Below are 23,702 nucleotides of genomic sequence, written 5' to 3'. Positions count from 1 at the left end.
TGTTGTTGCCTACCTTTACCACCTGGGGGCAGCCTGTCAGGAAGTACCGTAAGGAAGAACAGGATCCAGGTGCAGAGGGGGGTGTTTAGTCCTAGGGTCCTTAGCTTAGTGATTTGCTCTGAGGACACTATGGTGTTGAACGCTGAGCTGTAGTCAAAGAACGGCATTCTCACATAGGTGTTCCTTTAGTCCAGGTGGGAAAGGGAGCGTCATATTTCAATATGTTGAGGCGGTATGCAAATTGGAGTGGGTCTAGGGTTTCTGGGATGATGAGGTTGATGTGAGCCATGACAAGCCTTTCAAAGCACCATGGCTACAGACATGAGTGCTACCGGTCGGTAGTCATTTAGGCAGGTTACCTTGATGTTCTTGGGTACAGGGACTATGGTGGTCTGCTTGAAACATGTAGGTATTACAGACTCGGTCAGGGAGAGGTTTTAAATGTCAGTGAAGCCCCTTGCCAGTTGGTTAGCACATGCTCGGAGTACATATCCTGGTAATCCGTCTGGCCCTGCGGCTTTGTGAATGTTGACCTGTTTAAAGGTCTTACTCACATCGGCTACGGCGAGCGGTGATCACACAGTCGGTGATCACACAGTCCGGAACAGCTGGTGCTCTCAAGTATGCTTCAGTGTTGTATGCCTTGAAGCGTGCATAGAAGTCATTTAGCTTGTCTGGTAGGCTCGTGTCACTGGGCAGCTCGTGGCTGAGCTTTCCTTTGTAGTCCGTAATAGTTTCCAAGCGCTGCCACATCCAACGTGCGTCGGAGCCGGTGTAGTAATATTCAATGTTAGTCCTGTATTCATATTTTCCTGATTGATGTTTCACCTGAGTGCATAGCGGGATTTCTTATAAGCATCTGGGTTAGAGTCCCACTCCTTGAAAGAGGCAGCTCTACCCTTTAGCTCAGTGCGGATGTTGCATGTAATCCATGGCTCCTGGTTTGGGTATGTACGTACAGTCACTGTGGGGACAACGTCATCGATGCCCTTATTGATGAAGGTGGTGACTGATGTGGTATACTCCTCAATGGCATCTGATGAGTCCCGGAACATATTCCAGTCTGTGCTAGCAAAACAGTCCAGTAGATTAGCATCTGTGTCATCTGACCACTTCCATATTGAGCGAGTCACTGATACTTTCTGCTTTAGTTTTTGTTGTAAGTAGGAATCCAGCAGGATGTATTTTTAGTCAGATTTGACAAATAGAGGGCGAGGGAGAGCTTTGTATGTATCTCTGTGTGTGGAGTAAAGGAAGTCTAAATATTTTTTCCTCTCTGGTTGCACATGTAACATGCTGGTAGAAATGACGTAAAATGGATTTAAGTTTGCTCCGTTAAAGTCCACGGCCACTAGGAGTGCTGCCTCTGGATAAGCATTTTCTTGTTTGCTTATGGCCTTCTTTAATTTTAGATTTTGTGCACTGTTAATGACAAATATACACAGATGTCATACCTTGTCTTACCAGTGGCAGCTGTTCTGTCTTGCCGATGCACTGAAAACCCAGCCAACTGTATGTTATCCATGTCGTCGTTCAGCCACGACTCAGTGAAACATCTTTTAGTGCTTTTACAGTTTTTAATGTCTCGTTGGTAGGAGAGTCTTGAACAGAGGTCATCCAGTTTATTCTCCAATGATTGCACGTTGGCCAATAAGATGGATGGTAGAGACGTGTTATCCACTCGCCGACGAATACTCACAAGGCACCCGGACCTGTGTTCCCTGTATTGGCGTCTATTCTTCATGCAAAGGACAGGCCTCGTCCGGTATCTGTAGTAAATCCTTTGTGTCCGACTCGTTAAATAAAACATCTTTGTCCAGTACGAGTGATCGCTGTTCTGATATCCAGAAGCTATTTTCAGTCATGAGAGATAGTGGCAGAAACATTACTTACAAAATAAATGACAAACAACGTAAAAAAAAAAACACAAAGCAGTACAATTGGTTGGAACCCCGTAAAATGGCAGCCGTTTCCACCGGTGCCATTATAACTGTAGTTGTGTGTTCTAATTAACATACATATGCTCATGTTCATTGAATATTAATAGGAGCATACTGGGATAATTTGGAACAACTGTGATTCATGGTAAAAAAAAAACAGATTAGCAAAGTCTACTAATGAAATATTTGGAAACCAATGATTTGGTGTATCAATATACACTATATATCATAATATTATGCAAAGTTAGTATTGAGATTATTTTTCTACATTATTGCTGTATTATAATTTACACTCTGTAAAGATAGTGCTTTTTGTGCTACTATACCATTTAGGCCCACCTGAGATAAATGTCAAATTTACAAAAATTGCTTCTGTGTAAAACAACGCAAGGTTAATTTAACAGTAAAATAAGACAAAATGCAGTCTCCTTAGAGCTGCAGAGGCAGTATTGAGTAGCTTGGATGAAAGGTGCCCAGAGTAAACGGCCTGCTACTCATTCCCAGTTGCTAATATATGCATATTATTATTAGTATTGGAGAGAAAGCACTCTGAAGTTTCTAAAACTTTTTGAATGATGTCTGTGAGTATAACAGAATTCATATGGCCGGCAAAAACCTGAGAAGAATTCCAAACAGGAAATGAGAAATCTGAGGTTGGTCGATTTTCAACCCAGGCCCTATTGATTTCACAGTGGGATATTGATGAAGTTGCACTTCCTGGGGCTTCCACTAGATGTCAACCGTCCTTAGAAACTTGTATGAGGCTTCTACTGTGTTGTGGAGCTGAATAAGAGCTGAATGAGTCAGGTTACTGGCAGAGAGCCATTTCCTGGTCATGCACATTTCACATCATAGCCACCTGCGTTCCATGGCTCCTCTACACACAAAGGAATTCTCCGGTTGGAACTGAAGATTTATGATAGAAAAATCCTAAAGATTAATTCTATACTTAGTTTGAAATGTTTCTTAAACTTTTGTTGCCTTGTGACCTGCAATTAACTTTTTAAAGTTTTTGTCCGAAGTTATGCATGGCCTGCACGAGCGTTTGGATATGTGTACCTAACACGCTAACAAAAGTAGCTACTTGGACATAAATAATGGACATTATGGAACATATCAAGCATTTATTGTGGAACTGCGATTCCTGGGAGTGCATTCTGATGAAGATCATCAAAGGTAAGGGAATATTTATAATGTAATTTCTGATTTCTGTTGACTCCAACATGGCGGAAGATTTTATTTGTTTTCTGAGCGCAGTCTCAGATTATTGCATGGTTTGCTTTTTCCGTAAAGTTTTTTTGAAATCTAACACAGCGGTTGCATTAACTAGTTGCTCCTACCCTCTACTTTTTTGAACATTTTGTTAAAAATCGCGCAACATTTCAGCGCCCTGCTACTCATGCCAGGAATATAGTACGTTCATATGGTTAGAATGTGTGTATAGGAAACCCTCGGACGTTTTTAAAACTGGTTAAATCACGACTGTGGCTATTACATAACGTGCGTTACATCGGAAAGCGCAGGAAAACCTGATCACAGAAAATGGAAATAAATATCCTTGCGCCACTTCCAGCAATTGTTAACAGTGAGCCGAATTAGATAAGACCGAGCATTCAACTCCCACAGCATCCCCATGCAGTCGAGTATCTTGTGAATTTAATCCTCTTTGATTCTTGGTTGAACCGAAAGAGGGGCACGACGTACCTCCGGTCTCCGCCCAGATCATTCCGGAAGAGCTCTCTCCTGAAATTTTTTCCAAGACGACAGCTAATGAATGTACATCGCCTACGGATGATTTTTATCGCTTATTAACGTTTACTAATACCTAAAGTAGCATTACAAACGTATTTCGAAGTGTTTTGTGAAAGTTTATCGTCTACTTTTTGAATTTTAAAAATGACGTTACGTTGTGAAATCGCTGTTTTTTCGTTTATCACACAGTCTACATATAACGATATCTTGGCTTTATATGGCCCGATTTAATCGAAATAAAGACCCAATAGTGTTTATGGGACATCTAGGAGTGCCAACAAAGAAGATGGTGAAAGGTAATGACTGTTTTCTATTTTATTGTGCGGTTTGTGTAACGCCGAAATGCTAATTATTTTGTTTACGTCCCCTGCTGTGCTTTTCTGTTGTAGTGTATTGGTACATGCTATCAGATAATAGCTTCTCATGCTGTCGCCGAAAAGCATTTTAAAAATCTGACTTGTTGCCTGGATTCACAACGAGTGTAGCTTTAATTTGATACCCTGCATGTGTATTTTAATGAACTTTTGAGTTTTAACTAATACTATTAGCATTTAGCGTAGCGCATTTGCATTTCCAGAGCTCTAGTTGGGACGCAAGCGTCCCAGGTAGAGGTAAGAGGTTAAGGAGAGGTATTTCTATATTTCCATGTCTAACACTTGAATTTTCATCGACATTTATAATGAGTATTTCTGTACAATGATGTGGTTCCCTGCAATATTTTTGCTTGTTTTTGGAACTAGTGAACGTAACGCGCCAATGTAAACTCAGATTTTTTTATATAAACTTCATCAAACAAAACATACATGTATTGTGTAACATGAAGTCCTATAAGTGTCATCTGATGAAGATCATCAAAGGTTAGTGATTCATTTTATCTCTATTTGTGCTTTTTGTGACTCCTCTCTTTGGCTGGAAAAATGGCTGAGTTTTTATTTGGCTTGGTGGTGACCTAACAAGCTCATTTGTGGTGCTTTCACTGTAAAGCATATTTGAAATCGGACACTGTGGTGGGATTAACAACATTACCTTTAAAACGGTATAAGATACATGTATGTTTGAGGAATTTTAATTATGAGATTTCTGTTGTTTTGAATTTGGCGCCCTGTACTTTCACTACTTTCACATATTGAAATCTGAAATCTACTATCTTGTTGTAGTTCGCCAAGTTATGTTGTTACTGTGTGATTGTGACATGCAGGCACGAATACAAGCATGGGAAAAAAAAACATTTTGAATTGGCAAAAAATTGTCATGAATGCTCATGAAATATGCCATCATGTGCATATATCAGCACATGAGTGCTGAGTACATGAGTACTTTGATCATAAAGTATGATCACTTATCTGAAAAGTTACAACAGTTGTCAGAAAATTATGTGTATCTAAGGGTTACCTCAACAGTTTTTTTTGCAGCTTTGAAATTGGCCACTAGTGGGAAAATACACATAACTGTCAATAACTTAATAATAAAACATCTGATTGGCTTAGAATAAAACAAGTTATGGATATAACAACCAGATTATTTAGTTAGCGGAAAATGTAATATTTTTGTTAATGTTTTTATTTATACAACAGATTCTCAATTGGATTGAGGTCTGGGCTTTGGCTAGGCACCTTCCAAAACATTTAAATGTTTCCCCTCTTGAGACTCTAGGGGCAGTATTTCATTTTTGCCTGAAAAAACGTTCCCGTTTTAAACAAGATATTTTGTCACGAAAAGATGCTCGACTATGCATATAATTGACAGCTTTGGAAAGAAAACACTCTGACATTTCCAAACCTGCAAAGATATTATCTGTGAGTGCCACAGAACTGATGCTACAGGCGAAACCAAGATGAAACTTTTTGAGGCGCTGTTTTCCATTGTCTCCTTATATGGCTGTGAATACGCCAGGAACGAGCCTACACTTTCTGCCGTTTCCCCAAGGTGTCTGCAGCATTGTGACGTATTTGTAGGCATATCATTGGAAGATTGACCATAAGAGACTACATTACCAGGTGTCCGCCTGGTGTCCTGCGTCGAAATTGGTGCGTAATCTCCAGCTGCATGTATTCTTCCATGTGATTCAGAGGAGAAACCAGACTTCCACGAACGATATATCATCGAAGAGATATGTGAAAAACACCTTGAGGTTTGATTCTAAACAATGTTTGCCATGTTTCAGTCGATATTATGGAGTTCATTTGTAAAAAAAAGTTTGGCGTTTTGATGACTGAATTTTCGTTTTTTTTTGGTAGCCAAACGTGATGAACAAAACGGAGCGATTTGTCCTACACAAAGAATATTTTGGGAAAAACTGAACATTTGCTATCTAACTGAGAGTCTCCTCATTGAAAACATCCGAAGTTCTTCAAAGGTAAATGATTTTATTTGAATGCTTTTCTTGTTTTTGTGAAAATGTTGCCCACTGAATGCTACGCTAAATGCAACGCTAGCTATCAATACTCTTACACAAATGCTTGTTTTGCTATGGTTGAAAAGCATATTTTGAAAATCTGAGATGACAGTGTTGTTAACAAAAGGCTAAGCTTCAGAGCTAGCATATTTATTTCATTTCATTTGCGATTTTCATGAATAGTTAACGTCGCGTTATGGTAATGGTCTTGAGGCTATATTTACGATCCCGGATCCGGGATGGCTAGTATCAAGACCACTCAAGTGTTGCTTTAGCAGTATGCTTAGGGTCATTGTCCTGTTGGAAGGTGAACCTCTGTCCCAGTCTCAAATCTTGAAGACTGAAACAGGTTTCCCTCAAGAATTTCCCTGTATTTAGCACCATCAATCATTCCTTCCATTCTGACCAGTTTCCCAGACCCTGACAAAGAAAAACACCCCCACAGTATGATGCTGCCACCACCATGCTTCACTGTGGGGATAGTAATCTCGGGATGATGTGAGGTGTTGGGTTTTCGCCAGACATAGCACTTTACTTGATGGCCAAAAATTGCAATTTTAGTCTCATCTGACCAGAATACCTTCTTCCATAACCACACGGGGGGACCTAGTGAATGACCTGCAGAGAGCTGGGACCAAAGTAACAAAGCCTACCATCAGTAACACACTACGCCGCCAGGGACTCAAATCCTGCAGTGCCAGACGTGTCCCCCTGCTTAAGTACAGTACTTGTCCAGGCCCGTCTGAAGTTTGCTAGAGAGCATTTGGATGATCCAGAAGAAGATTGGGAGAATGTCATATGGTCATATGAAACCAAAATAGAACTTTTTGGTAAAAACTCAACTCGTCGTGTTTGGAGGACAAAGAATGCTGAGTTTCATCCAAAGAACACCATACCTACTGTGAAGCATGGGGGTGGAAACATCATGCTTTGGGGCTGATTTTTTGCAAAGGGACCAGGACAACTGATCCGTGTAAAGGAAAGAATGAATGGGGCCATGTATCGTGAGATTTTTAGTGAAAACCTCCTTCCATCAGCAAGGGCATTGAAGATGAAACGTGGCTGGGTCTTTCAGCATGACAATGATCCCAAAGACACCGCCCGGGCAACGAAGGAGTGGCTTCATAAGAAGCATTTCAAGGTCCTGGAGTGGCCAAACCCATAGAAAATCTTTGGAGGGAGTTGAAAGTCCGTGTTGCCCAGCAACAGCCCCAAAACTGCATGGAGGAATGGGCCAATATACCAGCAACAGTGTGTGAAAACCTTGTGAAGACTTACAGAAAACTTTGACCTCTGTCATTGCCAACAAAGGGTATATAACAAAGTATTGAGATCAACTTTTGTTATTGACCAAATAGTTATTTTCCACCATAATTTGCAAATAAATTCATAAAAAAAAAGCATTTGTGAAGAAATTAATGTGAAGGCTGTTCTGAAAGAGAAGAAAATTAAAAACAGCTAGAGGCACTTAAGCTATGAGCCTCCTGATGAACCAGTGACTGATGCACTGAAAAACCTTGAAGTAAACTACTTCAACATTGTGGTCGACTCTGCTATGACATCCATGGATGAGAGATTTGAAACACTCAACAAGGTGAAAACCGAAAATGGAGTGCTGCTGAACTTCAGCACACCCTCTCAGATGTCCAGTGAATATTTAAAGTCTCACATGCATGGCTGTTGAAAACACTCTAACCTTCAGAGATGACTGTGACATCAGTGGAATGGATCTGGCACACGAGATTCAGAATTTACCTGATCTGCCATCAGATAAGATGACTGCCTTTGAGCTGCTTTCCTTTCTTCGTGAGAAAAACCTGGAGGAACTCTATCCTACCCTTTTGGATAGCCCTAAGAATTACAGTCAATTAAAGCTCATCTAAAGCTACCTGAAGTTTTCCATGTCACAGTAACGTATGAGTGATCTGGCCATCATTCCATTTTATTTTTTTTCACCTTTATTTAACCAGGTAGGCTAGTTAAGAAAAAGTTCTCATTTGCAACTGCGACCTGGCCAAGATAAAGCAAAGGAGTTCTACACATACAACAACACAGAGTTACACATGGAATAAACAAGCATACAATCAATAATACAGTAGAAAAAGTCTATATACAGCATGTGCAAATGAAGTAGGATAAGGGAGGTAAGGCAATAAATAGGCCATGGTGGCGAAGTAATTACAATATAGCAATTAAACACTGGAATGGTAGAATGTGCAAGTAGGGATACTGGGGTGCAAAGGAGCAAGATAAATAAAATAATTAAATACAGTATGGGGATGAGGTAGTTGGACAGGCTCTTTACATGAGCATAAATCATGCGTGGGGAAACACGTCCTATGATGATATCATTGATGATTTTGCCTCAAGAAAGTGTAGAGGAATATTTTAATGGTAAGAATTTAATTCAAACATTAAAATGTTTACACACTTAGTAACATTTCACATTGTATGGCAGAGGTGAATTTGTGTAAATGACTGCTTAACTAACTATGTGACATACTTTCTCAATTTCCTCCAGACAGGCCAGATAGACTGGTGCCCATCCTGATGCTGAAAATGCCCAGGCTGTAGACGGAAGCAAAGTTAATCGCACAGCTGTATAGGTTTTATTTGACTATTTTAAGACATATGTTTACATTGTATAGACAAAGCTAAAATGTATAATATTGTGAGGACTGGACTAATTACCAGGCAGCAGAGCCAAAGGTCAGTGTTATATTTGATTATTTTCTACAATTTCTTATTTATGTTAATATTCACTTATTTTAAGATTATATTGAAAATATTATATTCAATAAATATTGTTTGTTTATACCTCATTCTGTTCTGTATAGGTCTACTTATTCTTAGACCGGGTCAGGTAAGAGGGCCCCTTGACGAATTTTGCTTTGGTCAGGACCGGCTCTGGCCAGAGCTTACCCATGATGTTGCCCAACAATGTAAGTCAATAAGGCATCATTTTAGCCAAAGTATGATATATTGCCAAATCCAAATGTGTGACTTCAGATGTTTCCGTGACTCTTACGTGTCTTTTCCTATGAGGTTACATTTTCAGCCTATTGTACATTTTGTTTCAGGTTCGGTTTAATTTCAATGTTACCACCCACCAAAATGGCAATGTTTATTATTCAGAACCACTTGCTGCAAAGTTCTTTCTATTCACAAGTCATCTGCGAGGCAAACAGCTTTTCTCTGTAGCCTACACTCTGTAGCTGTTTTATCTAGCTGAAACCAAAGTTGAGCTTTTTCGCCTAAAAAAAATGAGCTTTTTGTCTAAAGTTAAGGTTAGGAGTGCGGTTAAGGTTAGGTTGAACATTTCAGGAATAGAAAAATGTAGAAATAAAATGAGTTTATGACGTTGTGGTTGTGTTAACTAGTGACGACCTTGCACTTGGTCGCCTTGCCATGTAGCAAATTAAAATAGGGGGTGCAAACTAATGTTTTTGCACCTCCCCTTTTTTAATTTGTCAAATTTCAATTATTTTGTAGCTAGTCTGCATAAAACAAAGATTACCATTTTATAAATTATGCATTTTAGAAACCACTCCCCACGTCGCCCAAAGATGAATGGTTTTGACCACTAACGTTTTAGGCAAATTCGTTTTGCATGGCCCGGGTGTGCAGGGTTTGCTAATTTTCAACTATTCCATTTATCTTAATGAGAAAAGCATGCAAAACTAAATTGTCCATTGCTTCAATACACCCTTCAAACCATTCAATAGGCTATCCTTATTACCAGAGCTTACATTTTTTCTATTTCTATGGCAGATTCGCAGCCGCAATTTAGAAAATCCATTGATATATAGCCGCGCAATTTATATAATGCATTGCCTTCAGAAAGTATTCACACCCCTTGAACTTTTACCACATTTTGTTGTGTTACAGTCTGAATTTAAAATGAATTACATTTAGATTTTGTGTCTCTGGCCTACACACAATACCCCATAATGTCAAAGTGGAATTATGTTTTAAGACATTTTTACAAATTAATTAAAATCTGAAATGTATTGAGTCAATAAGTATACAACACCTTGTATACAAGCCTAAAAATGTTAAGGATTAAAAATGTGCTTAACAAGTCACATAGTAAGCTGCATGGATTCTGTGGGCAATTATAATGTTCAACATTATTTTTGAATAACTACCTCATCTCTGTAACCCACACATATAATTATCTGTATGGTACCTCAGTCGAGCAGTGAATTTCAAACACAGATTCAACAACAAAGACCAGGAAGGTTTACCAATGCCTCGCAAAGAAGGGCACCAATTGGTAGATGGGAAAACAATTCTAAAAGCACACAATGAATATACCTTTTAGCATGGTAAAGTTAATAATTCCACTTTGGGTGGTATATCAATACACCCAATCACCACAAAGATGTGGAATAAGTCAAGGGGTATGAAAACTTTCTGAAATGAATAGAGAGAACAAAGAATATAGCTATTCGATCATGTTCGTGTGCATGTTCAATGTTAATGACGTCTGGAACCCAACATGGTTTCACTGGAATTATCAAACGACAAGACTCAGACAAACGTCAACCCTCAACTTGTCAACAGCTCGTATAAGCACAGTTTAGCTGAGACTCATCTCTTGACAGGTAGGCTGATAGTCTTTTTCGTAAATAATTATTTTCACCTAACACCTAATTATCTTAACTGAAATGTCCTCACATAACTTTCATTAGCTGGCTAAGGTTAGCATGCTAGCTAGTTACACTGACAGAATTTCAGTTCTAGGACAGGAATTACATCATCAGCAATCTTCTCTCATGGAGCGAGGACATTTAGGGACCAGGGGATATTTCCAAATGACAGCAGACGGACTGGTTTTATGGAAATTAAAAGCTGTGAAAACAATCCAACATGTTTCTAAAAAATATTTCAGTTAATCTTGGATGCAAATTGTATGTGGTTGAAAATGAAATACGGTCAGCTTTTATGTCACAAAGAAATTGCACGTTGAGTCTACACAACAGGTCCCTAAGCACGCATTTGCATTCTCTCATACTTCTCCACTCCCGTTCCTGAGACAAAATTGACATTTGGTCTATCATTTTACTGTGAGGGACACTTCATTCTGCAGGAGTTAATATTATAATAGGCTACATGTGAGGCTTACAGTCAGAGTCCAGACTTCAGTTACTATTCCCACCATTAGGCTACTTCAATTCCGGCATCCATACAGTGCCATTTGATAAATGTTTTAATGTCACATGAACAAGTAAAGTGAAATGCGTAGAGCCTTAACTTACAACTTGACATTTGGTGATTGTCATTCATTAGGACTACACATGTCTTGTAACCTGAATGATGCATATACACTGCTGCCCACGTGCGTCTCGATCTCGGCCACTCATCTCTGCAATGGCAACATTTTAGTGTTATCATAGAACCACACCACATTTTGGAGCGTATTCCACACGTTTTTATGTCTATTCGCTAATTTTTCATGTGACTCAGATGCGGCAAAGATAAGTAGTTCAATATCCTATCGTTTTCTTTGTTAATTCCTTTATTAATTATTGTGATAGGTTTATGTTTTACTAGTACGTCGTACCCCACTATTTATTTTGCTGGTACTCCATACTAGACTTTTCTAGCTTACTTTGAACCGAGTTGAACTTACTTATTGTTTTCATGCATCAAAATGTAGGTTTACATCACCTAAATGTACAGTATTATTCTAAAATCAAAACAGCCATATTATGAAAGAAAACAAGCCAACTTATGTTAGAATAGGGCATATGTCTCTCAGAGAATAGGAAATAAAATATGTATTTCAAATAATCAAGATCTTTAATTTACTATAAGTTCCCCTCCATAACTTATTTGGACAAGCAGACATTACAGAACTGAACATCAATCCAATTATATACACCCTAATCAAAACTACAAGTGACTCAAAACAGCACCACTACAACTTGTGACTCGCCTTCAATCAAATGCTGCCACTTTCATTGATAGTTTAGACCTGTGGCCCTATCCGGTGACATCCTTTGGGACAGACTGTGATTAGATTGAAAAACCACCTGTGGTGGGCAAGAGTACATAATGCCCATTACGCAGCCAATTCTGGATTTACCGAGTAGCATAGAAAATAATACTTGCTAGAAGCCACACAACAAGGAGTCTTGGCATTTTTAATGGTGCACTCAACCATAAAGAGAGAGTTCAAGATTGTGGCAATGAAGCCCTTTATCTTCTTCCCCAGTGTCAGGTGAACTCGTGGATACAATTTTTATGTCTCTGTGTTCGGTACAAAGGAAGTTAGAGGTAGTTTTGTGAGCCAATGCTAACTAGCATTAGCGCAATGACTGGAAGTCTGTAGGAACAGTTATTGCTAGTTAGCAATTGTGCTAATGCTAGTTAGCAACTTTCTTCAAACTGCACGCAGAGACATACAAATAGTATCCACAACTCACTGGGCACAGACGTCAATTCAATGTCTATTTCACGTTGGTTCAATGTCATTTCATTGAAATGAAGTGGAAACAACGTTGATTTAACCAGTGTCTGCCCTGGTGGAAGTTAAGATAAAGAGCTTCATTGCCAAAATCCCGAACTATGCCTTTAACAACTTGTTAAGCATTCATTAACAACAATTAACATTCCAAATAAATCTGATCACAGCAGATTTACAATCATTAAATTTGTATAGGCAAGTTGTGAACACGAAGGGACATATCACACATTATTTGATATGGACTATAATTTCAATACTAGGCGTAAAAGGTCGCTTGAAAGTGAAATGTATTATTTAACCATGGCCATAACAAGAGTAGTGATCTGACCCTGAAGAACTTGCTTGAATTTGGCAAAAAAAATAAATTGTGATCCCTTGAATATAGGATCTCCTAAAAGTATGTTTTCTTTTGAAGCCTTTTTGAAGAAATTAATATTGATATGGACATAGAATAAAAACAATGCTGTTCGATCAAATAAATTATTATTTGCATTTTGCTTTACTAATTAGTACAAAAGAGAGAGTTGAAAACAATTAACTCTAGTACGTTAGCATTTGTCCTTAAAGAGCCGGTCACACACATCAGCTTACCTTGAATGAACTGTGCACTAATGTTTCATCCAAATCAATCACCACACAGATCTTCCCTGCGTCTTTTGACTTGATTTGAGGGAGCAAAGGTTTTTCTGGGACCTGAAAGCAAGTAGGTAAATGTTAGGTTAATGAGCCAAATGATGACATCAAATTAATAGATGCAATTAGAATATTTTGTTTGTGCTCTAAAGCAAATCAAAAAACCACTGTGACATGATGCAAAAACCATTAAAAAGTGTGCATGTGGGTCATGAATTAAACTGATAACATTACCTCATGAAATTGTAGTGCGAAAACACACTGATAAAAGGTTTGCTTGTGAGGTTGAGAGAAATGAGTTATAGAGGAATGTGTCCATGGGGGGGGGCATAAGACAGCAATTTCCAAACAGCTGGTGTTCTGTTGATGGAAAAAGTTAATGTCAATGTGACTGTGGGCTATCATGGGTCTGTGGGCTGACTATGAGCTAACCCTTCCCTCATCAAGTAGGCAATACCGACTATACTAGCAAGAGGAAATGTGATGACCAAATAAGCAGCCTATAATACTGTGCAATACAAATGTTGTTTGCCCCAGCAGAGTAAATAACCAGGTCAGGATATCATAACTTTTATAGGCTGACATTAATACCACCTACTGTGTCAAGCAATAAGAGCCTTATGTTTAGCCATATCCTCCCCTTTTTCAGTTGTGTTGCCACAAATTTTATCCAATGCCAACACAGCCAAAGCTAAAACTGAATGGTCAATACGTAAAAAAAATTAAAAAACTGGCCAAATACATTGACAAACACACATATTTTCTCTGTCAAATTTCAGTTTGATGCAACACCTGAAAAGTTCATATATCATTTGAAATTTGAAAGCAGAGCTCTAATCAAATTAGGTGCATGCTATTCAAAAGGATTTAAAGAAAGGTGCAAAGACCTTGAAATACCTGGTCTCTAGGTGGAACGCAGTACTCGCATTCACAGGACTCCTCAGACTCATCGTCATTCAGCTCCTCGTCAGACTCTTCACTTGGTTGTTCAGAGGCCACAATCTTAAAAAATTCATGCAACTCTGTTTTCTCATCCAGCTCACTTTTTTCAGCGGGCTCTGTTTGTTCGGCATGATGTTCATCTGGCTCGCTGACCATGGAGATTTTACTATGTTCAGCACCATCAAAAGGGGGGCTTGTTTTCTCAGACACCTGCTCTGAAAGGTCCTCGGACTCTGGGGTTGGGAGGTACTCTGAGACAACATTGTGTTCCTCCCAGCCCTCAGACATATATGGTGTGTTCAGATCCTCACACAATTTAGATGACTTGTTTTGCTCATCTATCTCTTCCGAAGAGGTTGTAGAGGAATCAGTTTGATCTCCATTGAATTCAATACCATCAGGCATAGCTGGTTTGCTTCCTTCAGTGCATAGTACAGTGTCTTTGGTTATAACCTCAAGTGAGTTAGGACATTCACTCTCCTCAGCACATGGAGCAGCAGGCTCTCCCTCCTCAGTGCACACTCCATCTTTAAAATATGTCTCAGGAGTGCTGTCATCAGTTCCTTCATTAAAAGTATCATCAGAGTCTTCTTCATCACAGAATTGATTAACACTAGATTCATTGGCTTTGCTTTCATATTCATGGTGCTCTTCATCACTTGGTTCACAGGCTTTCTCCTGAGCACAGAGTGCATAAGCTTCCCCTTCCATGGAAAATTGTGTATGTTCACAACCATATGCGATGCAATCTTCATCACACAGTTCATATGATCTATAATCTTTGTCTCTAGCATATGGCTTGTATAATTCATCTTCTGCAATGCGTATTTTCTGGTCTTCTTCATCAAAAGATTTCTCTTTTTCAAAGCATGGTTCATAAGTCTCATCATTTTGGCCCTCATATGTTTCATCATCTTCAACAAAAGACACTTCAGCAGAGGATCCATGAGAAGCTTCCTCTGCACTGTGCTCGTACATGTTGTCCTCATCAATTAAGGGTCCATTGGCATGAACCTCACTAGCTTTATCTTCAGCAATGCAATCTTCCTCAACAAAGGGCTTATGGTCCTCATCCTTAATAGCATTGTCTTCTGCTACAAAAGCTTCGTAAACGTCAACTTCATTAGCTGAGGCTTCTTCAAAACAAGATTCACATCTTTCCTCCTCTGCAAAATATCCAGAGGCTGATGCCTCATCATCAGCACAGTCTACATTAAATGGTCTGTCCTCAGCACAAGTATCATAAGATTGATCAACTTCTTCTTGACTAAAAGCTTTATTCTCATTGATTTTCTCATCTAAAGCAAGTGATTCAAGCCTTTTTTTGGCACAGGGCATATGTGTTTCTTCCTCATTCATAATGGGCACTTGAGGTTTAAGTTGTTCAAAAATCTGCTCATGAACCCCTCCCCCTTCAAAACAGGAGGTATAAGGTCGCCTTTGAGAAAAGGTATAAGTATCCTTTTTATCGAATAAGTCAAAGAATTCCTCAACAACGACTGCATCCAAGTGAGGTTTTTCTTCGTCAGCTTTGCTTTCCTCACATTCTACCGCATCTGGACAATTATCAAAAGATCCCCATATCTCTGAACAGAATTTAGTTTTATCATCCCTGGATTTGTCTGGTGCTCCTTCTTCCACTAATGCTTCATAGGATTCAGCTGAATCAGTTAATAGGTCTGAATTTATACTGTCATCGATGCAAAATTCTAAATAACTTGTTTCAATGGATGAGCACTCAGAAGACTTGTCTTCCTCAGAATAAAATGCATTGCTAGGCTCATAGTATTTGTTATTTATGCTTTGATGTTGACTGGTATAGCTCTCACAAGAATTACATCGCTCAGTCAGTTCACACTGTACACTTGTCTCACTTTGCTCATAGAGATTGTTTTGCAGTTCACAGTGCCCAGAGGGTATATCATTTTCAGCAGATAGATGACTGCATTGTTCAGCAAGAAAAGTTTGCTCAGTGGGTTCACAAACTTTAGAGACATGTCTACTTTCATTGGGATCAACTTGTTCAGCATAGCGTTGAGAAGGCATGTTCAAATCTGAAGAATGTATAGGTTCTAATGTTGTGCAAAACTCTGAGTCAAAAAGCCCACAGATTTCAATTTGTTGAACTGTAGGCTCAGCGGGCTTTAAATCATCATTATATGACATTGTAGTCTCATTATATTCTGTTGGATGTTCAATATTATTGTATTTTCCTGAATACTCACAAATACCAGTGCAGTGCTCAAATGATCTGATTGATTTAGTAGATTCAGAGATGTCAGGTATGAAGTCATATATCTTAAATTGCTCAAAAAACTCAGAGCTCTCAGCAGGTTCGCTTGGCTCAAAGGACATACAGTGTTGATCAGAAGGCTTGCATTGTTCAGATGGCTGAAAGTGTCCTGTGCAATTTTCGCAGTGTTGCCTAAATACAGAAGCTAGACAGTCATTAGCACAGTGCTCAGAGGACTTGCTGAACTCAAAGCACTCACAATGTTGAGTACATTCTTCAAATGATTTACTTAACTCGGAAGACTTACACTGATTAGTGTGCTTGTGAAGAGCTGGATAGTCCTCACAGGGCTGGTTGATCCATTGTTCAAAGCCCTCAGAATGCCTATTATAATGCACAGAAGGTTTACTCTCCTCTGCATGTTCTACATTCATGTTGTAATGATCGGCACTGTGCACAGAGGAATCCATTTGTCCATTGACCTTTTGGGGTTCAGTATAGTCCAAAGAGTTTTTTCTTTCGTCCACAATGATGCAGGGTTCAGCAGATTGCTCAGAAGGCTCACTTGAATCCATGGCTTCAATTAGTTCTGACACCTCACAGTGTTCAGCAGGCATGCTTTTGGCAGATGTGTCAAAAGCTTTGCTTTGACCAGAGTGCTTCTTTAGGTACACAGGGAGCTGACCTTCTCCAAATAGGTTTGTAGTGTTCAGAGGTTTTAAACTCTTCCAAGCATAGAGCGAGAGAGTTGTTTTCTCAAGGGAGGTGACAGAGTCCAGAGGGCTGGCAGGTGACAGACAGCTCCTTTGGTACTAGTGGCTTGCACTGCTGGGGGTCTTGACTGAGTCCACAGCCCGCCTGAGACAGCAGCAACCCCACTGAGCCTAGCACACAGGTCCCTTTCCAGGAGACCTAGCATTTTATTTTGGGGCTTCAAGAGACGTGACAAATAACTCCTGGAATATCAAATCACTATAAAAAGCTGAAGTAAGGCATAAATCTGAAACTGACACACGAGAAGCGTCTTGAACACCTGATCTGTCTATAGCGAGCTAACTGCCATGTTGTTTCCCAAGAATGTGTTCAATAGAGTCTTGAACACCTGATCTGTCTGTAGTGAGCTAACTGCCATGTTGTTTTCCAAGTTCAATAGAGTCTTGGCCAGCTTTGTCATCTGCCCAAAAATTGGAATAGCCTGATATCATGTCCTGTTTAGCAGGGAATGCTGTTAAGTGATTCACCTTAATACACTTACACAGAATGACTGTGGTCTGATAATACATTATAGTTTATGCTGATTTTATTTTATATCTTTTTTGACTCATGGTGTCATCTGGATTGATTTATTTGTAGTGAAATATTTACTTTTAAGGGGGAACTGCAATAGTTTATTGACCAGAGAGCTTGTAAACATGAAAGGACATGTGTACCGACCATGTGGCTCTCAATCATGTTGACCACGTGTGAGATAGAAGAGACTTTGGAAAAAGCCACGGTTGCAGGGTTTCTTCGAAGAAACGGCATGGGTAGGGACTCCTAAAAGAGAAACTATTCAGATAGTATTCTGTCGTCCTCCTGTTACCTCACTGTGGTTGTAGCCGGGGCTTATGTAACAAAGTCAGGTGCCACCTCAGTCATGGAAATAGTGAAAAAAATATAAAGTGATAGGAACTAACAACATAAATCTGTCAAATTAATCACACAAATAGTATATAATAAATAAATGTATAATATTTTAAATAATCATTAATTTCAAATAAAAAAGTTGAGTCTCTAGTTGATAGTCATGACTATACCTTAGAAACAGTATTTATTTGCACACCCTTATATTTTCATTGGTTTACATTTTCTATGCTTAGTTTGCAATACAGCTGATTTTCTACAATTTTGAATCATCAGGTGGATGAGTCAATATTTTAAAAAATCGTCTTAGAATAGTCACAAATATTCCGTAAGTTAAGTCTGAAATGTGGCTCTAGTTCTTCTCTTTAAACATATTTCAAAGTCCATGTGACTGACTAGATAGAGGTGTTTTTCAAATTATTTAAGCTAAAATCCAACCTCATCTATTAAATCACTATCGCACATTAAGACTCATCTGGCTATAGCCACTGTGATGTAGTTATGAAAAGTCAGATAACATCACTTGTTCAGTAGTCGCAAAATGCATCTAAAAGTTATATTGCACTATAGACAACAATAGTTGTCTAAATCAACAGAATAATATAAAATAAATACATTTTGTCTTGTTTTGTGACTAGTAAAACAGTGCTGAAGATTAAGAATCTATGTAGCTACAGTTCCTTGGCACAAACACATCTGAGAAACTAGCTTACTGACAGAGAGTGATAAAAGTTGGTCTTTGTAGGACAAAATCTGTGACAAATTAGCCTATTTTAGATGGATGGAGAGCTGTCATCATGAGAGATTAGGGTGCCACGTGACACTGAAGCTGTTGCCAAAAGTGTCCATAGGTGATATTTTCTTTCTTTTAAACAACTCGGTCATAACCTTCTGAATAGATGAGAGGGCACTTGAAGCCACTGTGTAAGGGTGGGCGACTGACAAGTCTCTCATGACAACTCAAACATCAATGGAGTAACACTGTAAAACATATTTCGCCAGATCAAATCCTCCTTAAAAGATAAATAATTTTGTTTCCAAGGGAATGTTCTGTAATTTGTTTAGAATTAGGTCATCTTCAATTTAAATGTACAACTGTTTCATAATATAATGTCGAAACTATAATTCATCAAATATTAAACTGACCCGAGTGGTGCAGCGGTCTAAGGCACTGCATCTCAGTGCAAGAGGCATCATTACAGTCCCTGGTTCGAATCCAGGCTGTTTCACATCCGGCCGTGATTGGGCCCCCATAGGGACCAGCGTTGTCCGGGTTTGGCCGGGGTAGGCCGTCATTGTAAATAATAATTTGTTCTTAACTGACTTGCCTAGTTAAATAAAGGTTAAATAATAAAATAAACATTTACAATGACCGATGGTTTACATTTCATCGGTGGTGAAATTAACTCGACCCACTTCACAAACCAATTCATGATGAACTAAGAGGACAATTGAAGATGTCTTTCAATTGAAGCTGAAACTGGACTGAGACACATGGGATTATGCATAGTTGTTTGGGGCTTACAAGTCATGACGTTTGTGTGCAAACATTTGTGAAGGAACTGGGCAGGTGAACGGAGGGGTGTGAAGAAACATCACGCTGCCCTCCACGTTAGCTCTTCTGATATTACACATCAGAGCACTTTAAAATAGCACACCACGAGCAGCTGCTGACAGTGGTTAATGATGGGATTCTTTGTATATATAGCCCAGCGTGCACTCACTCCAGGCCATAAACGGAGGCGCAAAACAAAACCTTTTTGTGTCAGTAACAGCCACAGGAGGAAATGGTTAAGCCTCATGTTTATTTGATGCAGCTGAAGTTCTAATGTAGTAAATGTACACATACAAATAAATGGAGCAATAGAAATTGAATTTCAATTGGTCAGTGGTCCAATAATCAACAACCCGTCTTCCAAGAGGCTACAGCACTGATAATGAGGTTACAGTTTTACAAGGGGAAAGGGTTACTGAGGCCAGCATGTTTTAGCCCACTGTGTTAAAAGTGGCTTATCTAGGGTCTCTTTCGGGCACACCTCGGCTTCTATTCCAGTCCAGACAGAGACAGGCCCACTCCATGTCTGACTTTACCGCCTCGACATAAGATACCCTGTTACAATCCGACAACTTGTTTCACGCCATCTGGAGCAAGCTGGACAGCAGCAACAGTGTCATTAGGCCTGAGTTGGGGTAGGATCTATGTTTAGGTCAGTGTTAATTTTAGCACTCTTTTTTAGATTTAGTGTAGTTTTAGTAATTTTGACTAAAATATAATTAAGTCTTAGTTACATTTTTGAATAATGATTTAGGGTAGTTAGTCAAAATGACGAAAACAAGTGGGCCATTTAACGTATAGTAAACGTAAATCCCGGACTCCCATATGCACAAACATATATATTGCACGTGAGAGAGAGAGAGAGAGAGAGAGAGCGAGGGGCACAATCACCAGATGGTACCACAAAGTAATATGGGTTGCACCTCGATCACTCAATCACTTCATTGTTACCAACTTTCCACAGACACCGCAGCCACATTGACGTCCAAAAATAGAGTTGGGGATAACAACTTTGAACAGGAGCTAATGACTGTTTTGCCCAGTAATGTAGTTGAGTCCCAAAGCCTCAAGTCCCAAGTTCCCTTTGCTCAAGTCCAAGTGACCAATAGTCAAATCACGAGTCCCTATGACTGAAGTCCGAGTCCCGGTGCTCGAGTCCTAGTCCAAGTGCTCAAATCTGAGTCACTTGGTCTAAATGATCTCAAAATAATGTTATTTACCCAGTCAGATATAGCGTAGTGGCATATAGCTTAGTTTTCCTTTCTTTCTGTGCCACCAAATATTTGCATATAGGTTACTGGTAATGTTAATAACAGGGCTACGTTCAGCTGGAGAACTTTCTTGAACATTGCAGATAGAAATTCCCTGTTTCAGAAGAACGTTCATGCAATGAAGGAAATGTAAAACGTCTAGTACATTTGAAGTTTAAAAAAATTGACTTTCCCTTTACGAAAAATGTATCAACACCTACAAAAATGTCCATTAATTATAATTAATATTTCCTGTTTCTGCAGGATCATTTTCCTGATGTAGCAAACTGTCTCAAATTAAGATCCTACATCTGTATATAGGGAGTAGGGTGCAATTTGGAACAAAGCCTAACCAAACACTAACTCTAAACAGACACTATAGCATCAGGCTAAATGTATGATGTGTTGAATTTACATGTTAAATATGCAGAATACGAACATTCCATTCCAGCTAAACAATGGATATGTAGCGTTTTGCAATACATATCTAAAATCTATGAATAATACATCTGAGAACACACATAAAGGTACCCATGAGCATACATTTCTGTCAACAATCAAATAATGAATGGTAAAATACAGTGCCTTGCGAAAGTGTTTGAAGCCTGAAATGTGGCAAAAGGTCGCAAAGTTCAAGGGGGCCGAATACTTTGTGCAAGGCACTGTATAGGCAGGCTACTAATTCCATGATTGCTTTGAACTCACACTAATTTATATACATCTATACAATTTATTTGATTTTGGTTTACAGATTACAAAATTATCCTAGACATCTTCTCACTTGGTTAAAAGTTGTGTAAATTGACAGGGCCCAGCAAAAACACCCTTTCTATAGCTTGGCGCCCCTCTCCTGGAATGCAGTCACAGCCACATGACCTTTGACCAAGAGGAAGTAAACCAAGAGAAGATGAGAGAAGGCTCTCTAGAATGTACCGCCACCTCTAGATTGTACATTCAGAGCTCAAATGATCCACAATGTACGAGAGAGTGAAGGAAAAGTCCCACCATAATATCTGCTAGCATATATATTTCAGAGGATTATCTTGATTGGACACACAACCCACTAGGCATAAACTGGTTGAATCAACGTTGTCTCCATTTCATTTCAACCCAATCTGATGATGTTGAATCAACGTGGAAAACTGATTGGATTTGAAAAAACTCATTAACAGAGCATTTTGTATTTTCTTGCGACCAAGCTTTAACTTCCTGACTGAGATGTTGCTTCAATATATCCACATAATTTCCCATCCTCATGATGCCATCTATTTTGTGAAGTGCATCAGTCCCTCCTGCAGCAAAGCACCCCCACAACATGATACTGCCACCCCCATGCTTCACGGTTGGGATGGTGTTTTTCGGCTTGCAAGCATCCCCCTTTTTCCTCCAAACATAACGATGGTCATTATGGCCAAACAGTTCTATTTTCGTTTAATCAGACCAGAGGACATTTCACCAAAAAGTACGCTCTTTGTCCCCATGTGCAGTTGCAAACCGTAGTCTGGCTTTTTTATGGCGAGTTTGGAGCAGTGGCTTCTTCCTTGCTGAGCGGCCTTTCAGGTTATGTTGATATAAGACTTGTTTTACTGTGGATACAGATGCTTTTGTACCTGTTTCCACCATCTTCACAAGGTCCTTTGCTGTGGTTCTGGGATTGATTTGCACTTTTCGCACCAAAGTACATTCATCTCTTGGAGACAGAATGCGTCTCCTTCCTGAGTGGTATGACGGCTGCGTAGTCCCATAGTGTTTATACTTGCATACTATTGTTTGTACAGATGAACGTGATACCTTCAGGCATTTGGCAATTGATTCCAAGGATGAATCAGACGTGGAGGTCTACAATTGTTTTTCTGAGTTCTTGGCTGATTTCTTTTGATTTTCCCATGATGTCAAGCAAAGAAGCACTGAATTTGAAGGTAGGCCTTGAAATATATCCACAAGTACCCCTCCAATTGACTCAAATTATGTACATTTGCCTATCAGAAGCTTCTAAAGCTATCAGATAATTTTCTGGAATTTTCCAAGCTGTTTATAGGCACAGTCAACTTAGTGTATGTAAACTTCTGACCCACTGGAATTGTGATACAGTGAATTATAAGTGAAATAATCTGTCTGTAAACAGTTGTTGGAAAAGTGACTTGTGTTATGTACAAAGTAGATGTCCTAACCGACTTGCCAAAACTATAGTTTGTTGGAGTGGTTGAAAAACTAGTTTTAACCTCTTACGTCGACCTGGCATGCATGCGTCCCATTTAGACATCTGGAAATGCTAATAGCACTCGTTAAAACTCAAACGTTCATTAAAACACACATGCAGGGTACTGAATTAAAGCTACACTCGTTGTGAATCCAGCCAACAAGTCAGATTTTTAAAATGCTTTTCGGCGAAAGCATGAGAAGCTATTATCTGATAGCATGCAACACCCCGAAAGACCCGAAGGGGACGTAAACAAAATAATTAGCATAGCCGGCACTACACAAAAAGCAGAAATAAAATATAAAACATTCATTACCTTTGACAATCTTCTTTGCTGGCACTCCTAGATGTCCCATAAACATCACTATTGGCTCTTTTTTTCCCGATTAAATCGGTCCATATATACCCTAGATATCGGATCTATGAAGACTGTGTGATCAAGGAAAAAACAGTGTTTTAAAATGCAACGTCATTTTTTTAAATTAAAAAAGTCGACGATAAACTTTCACAAAACACTTCGAAATACTTTTGTAATGCAACTTTAGGTATTAGTAAACGTTAATAATCTATCAAATTGATCACGGGGCGATGTGTATTCAATAGCTCCACGTCTTGAAATCATGTCCGGATATTTCTCATCCAAAACATCCTGTCGGAGACAGGAAGGAATGGACTCTCTCTTGCTCGTTTCACCAAGAAACAAAGGC

At 39.1% G+C, this 23,702-nt stretch overlaps 1 protein-coding gene across 1 annotated transcript in view; it reads right to left on the bottom strand.

Annotated features, from left to right (window-relative positions):
- LOC115131675 (uncharacterized) overlaps positions 1–17,240 on the bottom strand; it is a 41,079-nt gene extending 23,839 nt beyond the window's left edge. The window contains exons 1-2 of the mRNA XM_029663623.2: positions 14,090–17,240; positions 13,151–13,252 (exon numbers count right to left, since the gene is read on the bottom strand). Of these exons, the coding sequence (XP_029519483.1) occupies positions 13,151–13,252; positions 14,090–16,984 (2,997 nt within the window). The 5' untranslated portion in view covers positions 16,985–17,240. The remainder of the gene's footprint in view (positions 1–13,150; positions 13,253–14,089) is intronic.
- Positions 17,241–23,702: the final 6,462 nt, after the last annotated feature.

This window comes from Oncorhynchus nerka, linkage group LG1, assembly GCF_034236695.1.
Source record: "Oncorhynchus nerka isolate Pitt River linkage group LG1, Oner_Uvic_2.0, whole genome shotgun sequence".
Taxonomy (NCBI): Eukaryota; Metazoa; Chordata; class Actinopteri; order Salmoniformes; family Salmonidae; genus Oncorhynchus; species Oncorhynchus nerka.
This window is presented reverse-complemented; position numbering and strand designations above follow the sequence as displayed.